This window comes from Echinops telfairi, unplaced genomic scaffold, assembly GCF_000313985.2.
Source record: "Echinops telfairi isolate 266 unplaced genomic scaffold, ASM31398v2 ScPeMD7_7457;HRSCAF=8495, whole genome shotgun sequence".
NCBI classification, from domain to species: Eukaryota; Metazoa; Chordata; class Mammalia; order Afrosoricida; family Tenrecidae; genus Echinops; species Echinops telfairi.
The window spans coordinates 42,196,945-42,211,927 of NW_022111357.1; the positions used below are offsets into that span (position 1 = coordinate 42,196,945).

General features: G+C 55.6%; 1 protein-coding gene across 1 annotated transcript in view; it reads right to left on the reverse strand.

The window, feature by feature from the left end:
* PRDM16 (PR/SET domain 16) overlaps positions 1 to 14,983 on the reverse strand; it is a 272,199-nt gene that overhangs the window by 31,297 nt on the left and 225,919 nt on the right. The window contains exons 5-6 of the mRNA XM_045299221.1: positions 8,455 to 8,557; positions 32 to 248 (exon numbers count right to left, since the gene is read on the reverse strand). Of these exons, the coding sequence (XP_045155156.1) occupies positions 32 to 248; positions 8,455 to 8,557 (320 nt within the window). The remainder of the gene's footprint in view (positions 1 to 31; positions 249 to 8,454; positions 8,558 to 14,983) is intronic.

Here is a 14,983-nt window from a genome sequence, read left to right on the forward strand (position 1 = left end):
GGAAGGAGGAGGGCAGGCAGGGCCGCGGCACCTGTACTTGTTGGGGAACATCCGCTCGCAGTCCTTGCACTCATGGGCCTGCCCGACCCCGCTGCCCGCACTGGCCAGGCCCTCGGGCTTGAGCTCGTCGGCCAGGCCCTGGTAGAGCGCAGCGCCCACGGAGCCGCACGCGTACTTCTGGTGGCGCCGCAGGTCCAGTTTGGACCGGAAGAGCTCGTCACAGTTGTCGCAGCGGAAGGGGTGCTCCTCTGGAAGAGAGGGGACCGTGTGGAGTGGGCGCCCAGCCAGCTCCGGCCCTGCAGTGGGGGCAGGGGCCCCACGGTCCCCATCCCACTGCTGCCCACACTGGTCACTCCGGCTGCCGCACTTCGAGCCATCATCCGGATCCTGGGAGTGGCCACCTGGCGGGGTGGGATGGGGACTGTGCAGACTAGGGACCCTGGAAGGTCCCAAAGCCCCGGGTCTGGGCAACACAATGGGCAGAGAGAAGGCTCACTCCCATTCCTCACACGTCCCCTGGCGGGCGGGCGGGCGGGCCGGCCACGGCCCAGGCACAGAGCTTAGGAGCAGGGCAGGAAGTCAGGCCCAAGTGCTTTGTTTATGAATCAGGAGGCAAAAGCGACGGAGATCTAATGTGTGTCATAAATTACTGTCGTCAAGGTCAAACAAATTAAAGGGGGGCAGCTATTATTAAGTTTATGAGGCAGCATCCTGACCACAGTGCCAAGCCAAACAATCCATCCAGAGCTGTAAATCTCCTGGGGGAGGCAAGGGCTCATCCCCAGCCTGGCTGCTGGTTGCATGGGAGGGTAGCTTCCCCTGGCCCCCGGCCCCCTCCCCTCGCCTCCCCAGGACAACTTGGGCCCACCCAGGTCTGGAGGGAGCCCAAATGAGCAGAGAGGTGTGTATCCCTGTGCTGCTGAGCAAAGTGTATGCAGATGTGTGTGGGGGGTGGTGTCTGTGTCTGAATTCGCAGTTGTGTGCATGGGTGCATGTGCGTGCACTTATGGCTACGGTGTGTGCTTGCATGTGTGTACTTGAAAGTGTCTGCTGTGTTTGTGCACCTCTGTGTGAATGTGTGTGCTTGTGTTTGCCCCCCTGCCGGTGCGCGTGCCTAAGTGTTCATATGCACCAATGCTAATGAACATGACTGTGTTTGAACCTGTGTTGCTGCCCCTGTCCATGCGTGAGTGTGTGTGCATGGCTACTTTCACACCTGCACACAAGCCTGTCATTTCTGTGTGTGTGCATGTGTGTAATTGTGCCTGCATGTTGGTGTGTGCATGCGCATTTGTACACACTTGTGGGATTATGTGTGTGCATTTATTCATTTCACCATGCATATGTGTACGTGAATGTGTTGCATGCATCCATGATGTTCATGTGTCTGTTTGTATGTTCAAGTGTTTACGTGCTAGAAGCCAATGTGTGTTCATGTGAGTCATCCGTATCCTCGTGTTTATGGGCATGGGCTGCTGTTGGCACACATGTGCATTGTGTAAATGCGAGTGTGAACATCCTTATTACATGCATGCACATGCATATGGGCATGCATGCTTTTGTGTGGGTATGTATAATGTATGCATTGTGTGTGATCCTGCGTGCACGAGTGTGAACCTGCATGCATGGTGTGTGTTACGTGTGTGCTTTTGCACACCCCTGATGGAAAGCTGGCTCTGAAATGCTGCTCGCCTACCCTGCTCAGGAGATGTTGGATGACCCCCGTGGACCCCTCCACTCACAGCATTAGCCTCCAGAGCCCGTCTTCCTTCATGGCTTGGGCCAGAGGCAATGCTCGGGTGTCGTGGGCCAGGAGGAGCCCTGGGAACACCCTGACTGGGGGCCAGATGGTCACGATGCACAGACCCTCAGCCCTGGATGTTCTCATTGGCTGGCTCCCGGGCTGTCCCGTCAGCCACTGGCTGGAGGAAACAGAACACGATGGAGCGTGGAGGTAGCTGGCCCAGCAACCAGCCCTGCTTGGGGCCTGTGTCCTCTGGCCTGGAGGCCACTGTGCACCTTAGCCGAGGATTCTGGCCCCTGTGCCAAACAGCTCAGGCGATGCCAGGACTGGGAGTGCTCTCAGCTGTGTGCTGAGCTGAGGCCCAGACGGGCGTGAAGCAAGTCAACCGACCTGTTAGCACAGCCACAGAAGACTGGGGCATGGAGGGGACAGGGCAGGTGTCCAGGCCAGGAAGCCTGCACCAAGCTTTGCAAAGGCAAAGGCCCACAGGAGCCGCCGGCCTCCCAGTTCCACGTGTCCCAGCCAGGCACACTGAGCTCCGAGCACCGGGGTGCCTGCGGCCCGCTGAGGGAGCTGGCAGAGAAGATTCTAACCCGAGACCCATCCGAGGGCTGGCTCTCAGCTCTGCCAGGGTGGGGAGGGGTGACAGGGATGCCTGCCCAGACAAAGGCTCCCTTGAAGCCTACAAAACACTACACTCAAAGGACAACCTGAAAGGCCAGCTACTTCCAGGAGCAATGTCTGTGGCGGGGACCCCGTGCAGGATGAAGCCCGGAATCTCTGGGTGGCAGGCGCTGCTGTCAGCAACACCCACTCTTCACCCATCGAAGCCTGTGCCAGCTCAGGAGGGCACTTGGCCTGCGTCAAGTAAAACTGAGAAACTGAGGCTGGGCCGAGTCAGGCAGCCCAAACGCCCCTGCTGGCTTGGTGCCAAGCGGCAGGCGGGCTAGGTTCCCAGGTTGCTACAAGGGTAAGAAGCAGCACAGCGTGGCCCTGCGTTTGGGACGCGGTCACCCTCACGGCCTTCACCTGTGGTCACTTGGGATGAGCCTTGATAGCTTAGCCCGGAGGGCTTATTCTCGAACAGAGCTCGTTCCCAGACCCCCTTTTCCCCTGAGGGGCCTCGCAAACTGAAGAAAGTCCGAGGGGGTGGGGGGACACTCCCCACCACGTCACAACTGAGTTAAGAGGTGCCAAGCTCTCCCCCACTCTGCCTGCATCAGACCAGGAACAAGCCGGCGGGCATGGGCACCGGACCTTGGAAATAAACCCCTCCACCCACTGGGTTCTCCGGCCAGTTTGGCCTTGGAATCAGGTTGAAAGGGAAAACCCTCCTCCCCTTCCCCACCCCTCGCAGGGACCACAGTGCCCACTTCCCCCAGCCCCTGCCGAGGGGTGTGGACCAATCCCCAGTCTTCCACTCAGGTAGTAAGGCTGGCTCTGAGGGATGGGGTCCCCCGTTAGTTAATTCCACCGTAACAAGGCACTGGAAGCACGTGTTCTCCTCTCATCGCCTGGGCGATGGTGTGTGACTGTTCGCTGCCGTTTGGTGGATCCCAGACTCCGGATGAGAACTGTGTTCAACGGGGGTTGCAAGGCTGTGGCCTCCGAAACGGATCTCCAGGACTTTCTTCCAACTTGCCTCTGGGTGGATTTGAACCAGCAGCCTCTCTCGGTTAGTAGCTGAGCGCTAAACTGTCTGTGTCATCCAGGGGCCCCTGCACCGTACGGTATTGATTACTCTGCAGTTTACCTGCAGAGGTTCAGTGATTGGCTACAAACCGAAAGGTCACCGGTTCAAAGCCACCGACTGCTCCGTGGGAGGAAGATGTGGTGGTCTGCTTCCACAAAGGTACACACAGTAGCCTCTGGGGCTACTCTGTCCTGTAGGGTCGCTGTGAGTTGGAATTGACCCCATGACAAGGAGGTTGACCTGCAGTACAATGAGTTTATATTTAATAAGGCTCGACTGATCATAGTCTTTGTAACTCCCCCCAGATGACTGGGTGGAGCTATACAAGTGAGGTGCCGGTGGCAAGGGCACTGGGGAGCCTGCTGGTCCTGTAAGCAAGGCACGTGGCCCTTGGAGGGGCCACACCAATAAGGTGTATGGAACCCTAACGGGAGGACGGGTCATTTCTGGCGTGCTGCTAGCTTCCAAGCACCGTCCCAGAGGTTGGGAGAGAGCTTCACGGTCCACCCAGACAACCTGGGAGCAGAGTGGGTCCTCTGGCCTGAGCTCCCTGTGCTGAGCAAGTTCTCGACTAAAGAGTCAGAGAGAGAGAGAGAGGTGTGACCTCAGAGGTGAAGAGCGGGCAGGAAGCAGTGGAGACGGGAATGGCTCCGGGAGGCGACCAGGCCCCCAGGGAGTGAGAAAGCCCAGTGCCTTCCGTGGAATGCAGCGCCGCTGGGCACATCCCCGAAAAGCGGAAAAGGACTTTGTAACGCTTGCCAGCAGGGCAGAGGCCAGGCCGGGTCTAGGGCCCCAGAGGCTGAGGCCCAAAGGGAGAGTGGTACCAGCTAAGGAGGTGCCCTAGCGGAAGAATTGCATCCCTGCTAGTTCCCGATCCTGAGCTGCATCCTGTGGATTTTCTGATAAAATCTGCCACAGTGAATTTTTTTTCTTCCTGTGAGCGTGTAACCAGTGCAATGGATTATTGAACCTCGAAGAGACGAGGGGGGCAGGGTGGGCCCTGGGAGAGACAGCTGGGGTCAGCCAAGGTGAGAAGGCTGGACAGAGGGGGCCTGTCTGACCTCTGCCTTGTCCGACTCGGACTTGGGCTGTGGGTGCCAATCGCGATCTTCCTCTTCATGAGGCTAGAAGCAAGTCTGTGGCCTCCGCCCTGCCCATGCATTGTCCTGTGCGCTGCTATGTTCTAGGTTGTGGGGGGCTGTCAATGGATTCTGTCTCGGCAACCTCCGGGCCAGAGCAGAGCTGCCCCAGATTGCTGGCTCTTTTTCCCCGCAGAGGGAGTCTGCAGGTGTCTGAGCCCTTGCAGGGAATCGTCGCAAGCTGGGTGCTTCACTGCTGGGTGACCAGGGCTCCTCTAAGTCACATCACGTGACATCCCACAACGTCACATATCTCACTCCTCCCTACGGTAGCTTCCTGCCCGGCACCTCCTCTCACCACCATGGCTCCGGTGCGTCCAGAACGCCCCATTTTGCATTCAGAGTAGGCCGATCCCCCATGCAATCCATCCAGACTCCTGACACCGCTGCCCAAGATGTCAAACACAGCATGCTCCCAAATCATGTCTGCCACGCCCCTCTGCCCCCTCCCCTGCACCAAGTCACTACTTCCCTTATGAATGACCCCCCTACCCCGTTCATTTAGGTTTCTGTTCCAGCCGATGTGTCCATATATAGCTACATCCTATGAGCCTTTCTAAAAAGGCGACGTCCTACTTGCAGGGAACTCATGCTCTTTGTTTTCTCCTAAGAGCACCCCCCCCCAATATGATCATGGAGACCAAGTGAAATCAGCATGAGCCTCCCCCGATGTCCTGTGCTGTCCAGGTCATTCCCCAGAGGCTCTCCAAGGCGGTGGGGGGACGCTCTGATGGGAGCAGATTGCCAGGTAGGAAGTCTGGGTGGACTTGGATCCCTGGCCTTTTAGCGGCCGGGCGCTTACTCCCTGTGCCACTGGGGTACCTAAAGAGCCTCTGGAGCCCACGAGTCACAAAGCAACTTCCTTCCATCCTGTATGGACGTGAGCACTCGGTTTTTCAATGGAGCTGGGCTCTGAAGTAACCCTTCTGATGCCCCCCACCCCACCCCTACCCCACCTGCCCTTCTACTGGCACACAAGACTCCATTGGTCCCTTGCTACCTGAGTGTGGTCCCCAGCGACCTCCCTTCCCAACTGAAGAACACACAGTATGCAGCGGGGAAAAGAACTCCTCTCATGGAACTCTGGGTGGGGTGGGGGCGTGGGCACGGGCTGGGGGTGTGGGGGTCCCTTCTTTCTCCCCAAACCCCACCAAGCGGCCAGCACAGCAGCCCAAGTATGCCTGTCAACCCCGAGCCTCCCTTGTCTGTCTCGAGTTCCAACAGCAAACTCACGTGGCCGAGCAGGAATGCCACAGAAAAATAAATCAACGCCTAATGGCTTCAGGGAGCGGAGGGAGGACACAATGATGTGGCATCCACATGCTGATCTCCCAGGCTCGGAGCTCAAAGGAGCCAGAGGGACCCCTCCAAATTCCCGCCGTGATAAGGGCCTGGCTGTATTTAGCTGGGGCTGGGATAAAAGATTTTTTTATGATAATTATCTGAGCGAGGAACGTTTTTGCATTTTCTTTCTGTTGCGCCTCAGAGTTTGGCTGGGGGTGGGGCAGGGGGGGCGAGGTAAAGATCGTTGACAGGAGGGAGTGCGAAAGTCAAATATTGGAGGCTGGACCATTATGTGTGGGAAGCAATTAGCTTACTAACGTTGGATCTGTGATGAGGAAAATGGCAATGCAGGTTATTGAGTATCGGGGCTTGATAATAAGGAACTAAGGTTTTAAAGGGTGTTTTTTGGGGGAGGTGGTGGTGGTGGCGGTGCGGGGGGGAGACCCAGAGGTTTATTATCCAAATGAAATTTCGCACTCAAGCATTCTCCTTGAGCTCAGTCGATTTATCTTTGCTCGGGCTCGTGAGTGAGCAAGGGTACGGAGGTCTTTACAACAATTATTTTAAGGGAAATGAGACCTTCCTCCCTGCTACCCGGCTCCTGGCAATTTATTTTTCTTTTCTCTGCCGCTTAATTAAAACCAAACTTGAGAAGAGAGTTACAGACAGGACCCAGCTTGTAAAACTGTCCTTCTGGGGTGATTTCCTCTCCGACAAACCAGGGACTGCAGACCCTCACCCCCACCCCCACCACAATTTTTTTTTTTTTTAAGGACCGGGATCTTTGGAGCCATGCTGGGTTCTCTGTGTCTGGTCTGGAAGCTTCTAGCTCATGCTAACATCCGGCTCCCGGCTGAGCCCAGGTCCCTCCCTGGGCTCGGAATTCGAGTGGCTTCTTAGAGAAACTGGTAGTTAATGGCATTAATTATTAAGCCGTGGTGCGTTTGGAGGGGAGGGGAAAGCTAGGCAGAAAGGGGAAATCACCTCTCTCTTTTCTCTCACATGAGCAGGGCAGGGACACACCACGAGCCGAGCCGAGGGGCGGCTTTTCTGGTCACTTGGGAGGTCCCCTCTGAGAAAGGAAGCCAGGCCAGAAACCCAAAGCTGCCTACTCCCGGACTTTTTAAAGGGGATTTAGAATGTACCCCAGACTGCTCAAGGTGAACATGGATGAGGAAATAAACCTTTTATTTTTCTCCTTTTTTTCGGTGGGGAGAGACAAGCGGGGCCTGCTCGGCATTCGAATTGCTTAGTCCTCTCAGTCCGTGCTTGAGTCTGGACAGGAGGAAGGGACCCTGGTCCATCTCCCACGGAGAGGGGACACAGACACAGCTGGGCCAGTGGAGAAGAAAGGAAAGTTAAGGTGGCTGCTCCCATGGGGGTGGGCTGTTTCGGGAGCGCTCAGTCTCAATCCGTGCTGTACTGAGACCATTGCCCACCCCGCACCCCACTGCCCTAGAAAGCCTCCTTTTCCCCTGTCTTCCTATAAGCTCCCACTAACGGGGCTTTCTACATGGGTAAAGCGTTACGGGCTCTGAAACCCACGGGGTAGTTCTATCCTGTCCTCTGGGGTCAGAGTGAGTCAGCGTCCACTGCATGGCAGGGAGGGCTGTGGCTGTTCTATTAACGTCTCCCCGAGACTTGGTTTGATTGGTTTTAACTGGATGGGTATGGTTTTCTTCAACGAGATGAGGCCCCCAAGCCATCAGACTGGGTTGGTGAATTAAAAAAAAGCATATATATCTATATATATTAGGGAAAGCATTATATATACAGTATATGCAAAAATTATATAAACTATATATACTATCTATATTACATGTATTGTTGTTATATATTATTATATATAACATAGTATATAAATTTTTATGTGCTGTATATACGATACAATATATACCATCTATATTATATGTATTGTATATTACTATACATACTATATTATTATGTATATCATATAAAACTATATATACTATACTGTATATACAATACTATCTATATTATATTGTCACATATATCATATATTATATAAAATTATATATACTAGACTATATACAGTACTATCTATGTTATATAGTATTATATATCATATAGCACTATTATATAAAATTATATATGACATCTATACTATATAATATTGTTATATACGTATATAAACACATATATCTATATATGATATATCATATAAATTATATGTGCAATATATACACTATGGTATACATCATCTACATTATATATTATTATGTATCATATAAATTATATATGCTCTATACACACTATACTATATATACTATAGTATAGATGTAGATACACTAGAGAAAGCAAACGCTGCGGCTACTGGTAATCATTTTAACACAGCAAAACAAAAAGCAGAACAGTGGCAGCCCCCGCAGAGCCCACTCAACACCTGGACACCAATCTGAGCCCCTTCCTAACAGGCAGGTGTGCTCGTGGCCCGAAAACGAGCCAGGGAAGCAGCTACCTGGAGTTGGTAGAAGCAGCAGTGTCAGGAGGCATGAAGGGGATTAGGGGTTGGGGTGTGCCCGGGCGTTTCGGGCTGGCCTCTGCCCCTCTCTTCTCCCCTCGGTGGAGCTTACCATCCAGGCTGGGCGGCGCGGTCCCCAGGGAGTAGGCCCCTTCCTTCAAGTGCACCAGCAGCTCCTCTCCCGGCTCGATGTCCTTAATGACTTTATAGTAAACCTATAGGATGGGGAAGGGGAGAGCGCACATCAGTGTTCACAGAGCCCCACACTGAGGACTTCTGCTGACTGCAGAGGCGGGCTGACAGGTTGTGGTCAGTGTCCCTTTCAGTCCGGCTCTGTTTTCAGGTGTTTGTAAAGAGTTAAAGAGGCGAGAATTCACATCTAAGTGTCTACCATCAGGGCACACCCCCGTCCCCGACCAAAAACAACAAACTAACCAACCAACACCCCGGACATAGTTCCAGGAGTCAATTCCGACACATGGAGGGCCCATGAGTGACCGCGCAGCGCCGCCCGCTCCTCAGTTAGCAACTGTCATGGAGACAGATTGCCCGGCCTTTCCTCGGCGCACCTGTGAGAGTCGAGCAGCCCACCTTAAGCGTGTGCTGGAACACAGCTAACTGAGCCACCCAGAAGGGGGTGGTGGTATGAGAGAGAAGGGGGACAGGGAGACCTGGGCTGAGCCTGGGGTACCCTTCACAATATATGCAAATGATATATCTTTGGTGCATGGGGGTGGGGTGGCCTGGGGGCTGTGAATACATTCAGACCTGCATAAAGGTGGCCCTGAGCTCAGGCTGAGGTCTGGCAGTTTAAGACACCTTAGTGCAGAGGCCATCGGCAAGGGAAGGTGAAAGGGCAGGCTGGCCAGTGGACCCAGAGAGGGGAAACCCTAGAACACAAGAGTGGGGCCTCCCGGCAGATTCTTCAACAAGATAGCCCAGAGGTCCAGGGAACGGAGTTTTGAGTGTTTGGCTGAAGGCTCCCAGTCGAGCAAGTGTGAGTGGTGTCAGCTGCGCCTGCCGCTGTGTCTCCAGGACAAGGAAGCTGGAGTGGGCAGGATTAGGGAATCCCAAGTGATTCAGAAATTGGGGCTTAGCAAGGGTCCTTGGAAACCAAGCTTGGGGAATAGGCATGACAGGCCTGGAGTCTCTGCCTGACCCTGCCTGGGAGCCAGCCCCCTGCCCCTGACGGGGGCTGGAACCACCTACAGGAATCACGTACAGGAGTTCCCTACTCCTCACGAACGGACTGGCATGTCCAGAAATGAAGATGGGGTGCACTTTGCTTGTACTGCCCCAATACCGACCACCCTGTCCTGAGTATGAGCACCCAGGGCCCATGAGGCAATAGGGGCCCAGGGGCTCCCAGGACCTGCAGGTGCACCTGGAAGCCTGCTAGTTGGGTGGTAAAAAAAAAACCCCGCCTGGCCGGACTCCTCAGCCCTGGGACCTCGGGTGACAGCTCATCCGTCCTTTCCCATGGAAAGGTTCTGAAGCACTCTGCCGTTTGCATCCAGACAGGCTGGGCCAGAGGCCAGGCGTGCACTGCAGCCCTGCGAAGTGGAGGGAGGGCAGTGGCCACGGAAGTGGGGCTGGTGGAGATTGGGGATGGAGGGGCCTCTGGCTGAGGCCAGTCCTGGGCAGTCCTTGCCACAATGCTCCGGTTCCCATCGCACGCCTGCTGCCCCCAGGCCAGGTGTCCCCGAGGCAGCTGGGTCCAGACTGCCAAGCACACGGCATCTTCTCCCTCACTCCGTCCTCCCCAGGGAAACACCTGCCCCACAGCCTCCTGGTGGCCCTCCCCTTGGTGTCCCAAACAAGCTCACCCATCAACTCGCCTGCCCCGAGTCCCGAGGAGCCCCAGAAGACACCCATTGCTCAAATGGGTAGAGGGAGACCTGGCTGCGACCCTAGAGCTGACTGCGGGTTAGTTGGGGGCTGGCAGACCACAGGGCTGGGGCGACGGAAAGAGGGGGGCAGCCTTGTGCACGTTCAGCTTGTGAACATACCACAAAGCGTGTTTCGGGGCCTGAGGCGGGGGCGCTATTTTATTTGGCAATCATTCCCAGGTAAGCTACCCGGTGAAGGCAGCAGATTTACCACCAGGAGACAGCCCAAGCCCCACCCTTTGACTTCCTTCAGGGAGTCATTAAGATTGGAGCTTTTGTCTCTTGTCCAAAAAAACCCAAATCAAAAAAAGAATTCAGGCAGAGGTAGAATAATTGTTTTAAAATATCACAGGAGAGTCACTGTATCTCAAAATCAGACTGACAGGGCGGGGTGTGGCTGGTGTTGGCCTGAGGGGAGCCGGGGAGCTGGGGCCCCTCAGCAGAAGAGGCCAGCCCCACACACCTTCATTCCCCAGCTGCCGATCGCCCTGCGGGAAGGACGCTTCCAGCAAGGGCACCTTTAGCGCTAGGCCCTGAATGGCGGTCAGCCCAGCACCAGGACGCAGGGTGGGAAGGGGCAGCACTGAGAGCAACGTTGGTCTGGCCACAGTCACCTGGTGTCTTGAGCCCCTGCCCACGACTCCCCACCCCCACCCCCAATCCCGGGACAGAGGGTGTGCTCCTGGGTCACCTCATTCCCAAGAACGGAGGGGGTGGGGGTCCTATGTTGCAGGGACCCGGATGGGGTGGGCTAGGCCCACCTCCCCCAAATCTGTGGCTCAGTACTCCCAGAGGCCTAGGACCCCTGCCCTGGCTGCCCAGCTGACCCCTCCCATCCATTCAGGGTGCCAGACTCCTGGGGACCCCCACCCCACCTCTCCTTCTTCCGACCCATTCTGCAGCTGCTCGGATCCTTCTGTGCCAGCGTGCATCCTGAAGGAAGCCCCGAGGGTCTCAAGTGCGCGTGGCCCCCTGACCGGGGCCCACGGGATAGTCGTGTGGCTTGGCAATCGCGGTGTCTGCGGAGGCCTCCTGGACTTTGAGCTGCAGACGGCGGCATTAATGGCTATTAGTGCTAATCGCAGGGCCCAGGGCCAGGCGTGGTGGGGGTGGGTGGACGCCCCACCTGCCACTGCCTGGGCAAGGAGAAGGCGACCAGAAATGGCTGCAAACTTCTCCAGACTGGGCCTTGGCTGTCTGAGGGCCACCTCATGGACCCTGCTCTGACACACTGGTGGCATGCTCACGAGTTCCAAATGGCACCAGAGGACTTATCTTATAAGCCAGACTTGGGCAGGCACAAGCCCCGGTCTCTGGTCCTCATCATCCGGGGACTTCCCGGGACAAAGGCCGGCTCAGCGTTCAGCAGCATGAACCATCCGGGGCCCTGCATGCTGGTAAAAGAGGCGGTACACAATGCATTTTTATTCTCCTATAGGAAGCCCGCCCGGGGGCTCATCCATTCTCCCAGCAGCACCCCCGATATGTTCCTGGAGCTCTGAGGTCCTTCTGTACATTCTGTGACACTCAGACAGTGGCGAGGCGGCCACTTGATCTGCAGGCTACGCTGGTAGACAGAGTGTGTTGGAAGAGAGCGGGAGGAGTCTGCTCTGCCAGGGAAAACCGGTCTCTAGCCTCCGTGGCTCTCCCAGAGCCCCAGGGGCCGGGGACCAGGCAGGGCAAGGAAACCGAGCAGCTTGTTTGTTTGGGGGACCACCTGGAAGCCTCCCAGGCTTCTTTCTAACCCGCCGCATCCGCAGCAGTGCAGCCCCAGCAGATCACCCGAGCTGGAAGGTTCTTAGGGGCTCCGTGGGTGTGTGTGTGTTGGGGGTGGGGGGTTGGGGGAAGAGCTTCGCAGCAGGGAGTTTACTAGCTCCAATAAACGTCTACTCTAAACAGCTTTAAAAAATAATGATGGCAAACTCGGCCTTGATGTGAAGTTAACTCCCTGCTTCAACACTTCAGGTTCTTTTGTAACAACAACGCCTTCCCCAACGCTGCCGCAGCCCCCAAACAGGTCCTTCGGTCCGAAGGACCGCTGCCTTTTGAGTGGCCTGCCTATTTTCACCCCTTTCATCCCCCTCCACACACAGCCTGGAGGCTCCCGTAGGGACAGGGCGTGCAGGGCCAAGTAAATAAAGACCACTTTTCTCAACAAGAGGCAGGGAAATTGCTGGATGGATGGGAAAAGTTGGATGGCACATGGGCCGTGTTCATGTAGCTGTGTCTGAAAATGAGTCTTTTCGTTAGGATTTTGTCCCCCACCCCCCCAGCAGCTCTCGTGAAGACAAAGAATATCTCAACAGCGCGATGATGCTGAGCTTTGGATCCCTCCCCCCTGAAGAGTGCCTTACCTTTTTATTTCCTTTCTTTCTTTAATATCAAATTGATTTCCAAGAACAGATAGTGTTTTCAGATGTTTTTTATCCCTTAGACCCTGATCACCGGGTTAAGGGACACACTCTGTCAGACGAAGTCCCCCTCTTCCCCTCCCTTTCTGGGTAGAAATTGCTAGGTGGTGGGTGACAAGTCAGGAGAGGGAGTAGATATCTGGGTGTTTCTTTGTGAATGATTTTCTCAAAAACAGAGATGTGATCAAGTGGATTGGGGGGGGGGGCTCCCTCTTTCCTCTTCGATCAGTTGGAGGATCAGTTCAAAGGATGTTTGAATGAAATAGATGGAATAGCATTCTGACTGCTTATCTCCCCCCACACCACAAATCAATCTCTCTCTGGCCTGGATTTCAGAATCCGATTGTGCCTGAATTTGCTAAGGCCCCGGCATGACACAGGAGGGCGGCTTTTCTCACAAAAGCCTGGCGTGCATCAAGCAGAATTTGAATTCCTCTAAACCTCACGGCTGAAAAGCAAATTCTCTTAATGACTCAGCCCGGTCTCTCGGTCTATCCACCCAGAGAGGACTTTGGTCTGAGGCTTTCCCCCCTACCCCCCCCTGGATGGTTCTCGTCTCCCAGGAATATCTGAAAAGGCCGAGGCAGGGGAGAAGGTGAAGTTGCAACCCTGTCTGGCTGCTCCTACTCGCAGGCACCCTACCCTGTACTGTAATCGCTCACACTTGGGCCGCCTTCCCCCGGAACGCGCTCAGGGCACCCGGCGTCCCAGGACTAGCTGAGCACTTGGTGCTGACAAAGGAGCCCAGGGAAGCCCCAGTGTCCTGCAGGGACTGAGTCTGACCTCAGTCTCTTCTCTCGTTTGCTCCGGACTTTGCTTCGGCGCTTTCGTTTGCTCGATGTCTTCCTCCGGCTGCTCACGGCTGCGCAGGGGCAGAAGGACCGGCTGGCAGTGTCCCCCCACTTTCCACAGGTGGCTGCGGCCACTTCGTTCCTCTCTCCCTCTCCCACAGGTGCGCTCCACCCTGGCAGCTCCCACACGGACGAGCCTCCGCCATCACCTGTTCTCAGTTGGGAGGCTGGGAAATCGGGAGGACAGCTCACGCCTTGCCACTCCCGGGTCCCCCTTGAAACGAAGGCTGGCACTTCCTAAACACGAGTCCCGTTTGCTCAAGAAGAAAAAGAAAACTCTAAGCCCCCACCGTTCAAAAGACGACAGCGAATGGCAATCCAGCATTTGTTCCTGCCCCGTACCCCAAACCCCGTGAGGCTCCCAGGGCCCCTGAGGAGGGCTCTGGGCAAGGTGGCCCTTCTCTGAATAAAAACAAATTTGATCATAGGTATTTTGAAAGTCTTTTGTCAACGGGTTGGGCAAGGCAATCAATGCATCCCCCCTGCCCCTGCCCTTCTCATTCAGGAGCAGGGGGAAATGCTATCGAATGGGTGAAAGCCAACACTTAACCCGGCAGCTTCGTTTTAAAGCTTTGGAATGAGAGACTCACAGGGAACAAAGGCCAAGAGAAGGAGGAAGGAAGTGTGCTTACGGGGAGGGGGGTGGTGGTGCCCGCCGAGAGCAAACCCGGATGGACAGCTGACGCCCCTGGCAGAAAATCCCGACCCGGGACGACCAATCACCCACCCCGACAGACAGGCCAGGGGGACCAACGTTGGGGCGAAGAGAACGAAAGCGAAACAGAAAATGGCCTCCATCTGTCTGTCTGTCTGTCTGATCAATTGAGAGGCACCAGGTTTTCATTGTAAGCGGGGTGGGTGCTCAGGGGCCAGGGCTGCCCGGCTATCAGTCGACTAATCTTCTAATGTCTTTGTGTGTCCTGTTCCGAGAAGGAGATTAGCTTGCCTGCTTCCGCTTTGGGGAGCCCCGGCCCCTCATGGGCAGTGTCCAGTGCACTCCGGCTGAAGCCCCAGTGGCCTGCAGCTGGCCAGTCTGAGCTGCCTGTCTCCAACGCCCCTGGGCTTGCTGGGCGCCCTGGCCTTCATTTCCCTGGTGCCCAGCCCAGCCAGTTTGGCTGGTATGGGCCGCATTTCGTAGGCTGAGCTGGTCTTCCTGGGGTGCGCTGGGGGTCTGGAGCCCTAAGTCCTGCTCCCTAAGTTGTGCATGTGGCTGGAGCCCCATCTCACGCTGTCCCTTGCCACCCCCTTCCCCACCCTGGCCACTTGATACCCGCAGCCACATTCTGTCCCTACAGCAGCAAGATTTTTTATTTTTGAAAGCTGAGTGGTGAACACGGTTCTTGCTACTTTGGCTTCCTCCGGGCACCCTCTGCCCCAGGGTGCCAGTCCTCTCTGAACCTTCAAAGCCATCCAGGGACAGCTCCTGTCTCTGCCCCTGAAATGCTTCCAGCCAACGTTCCAGCTTGTCACAGTGGGAGACAGAACCACGG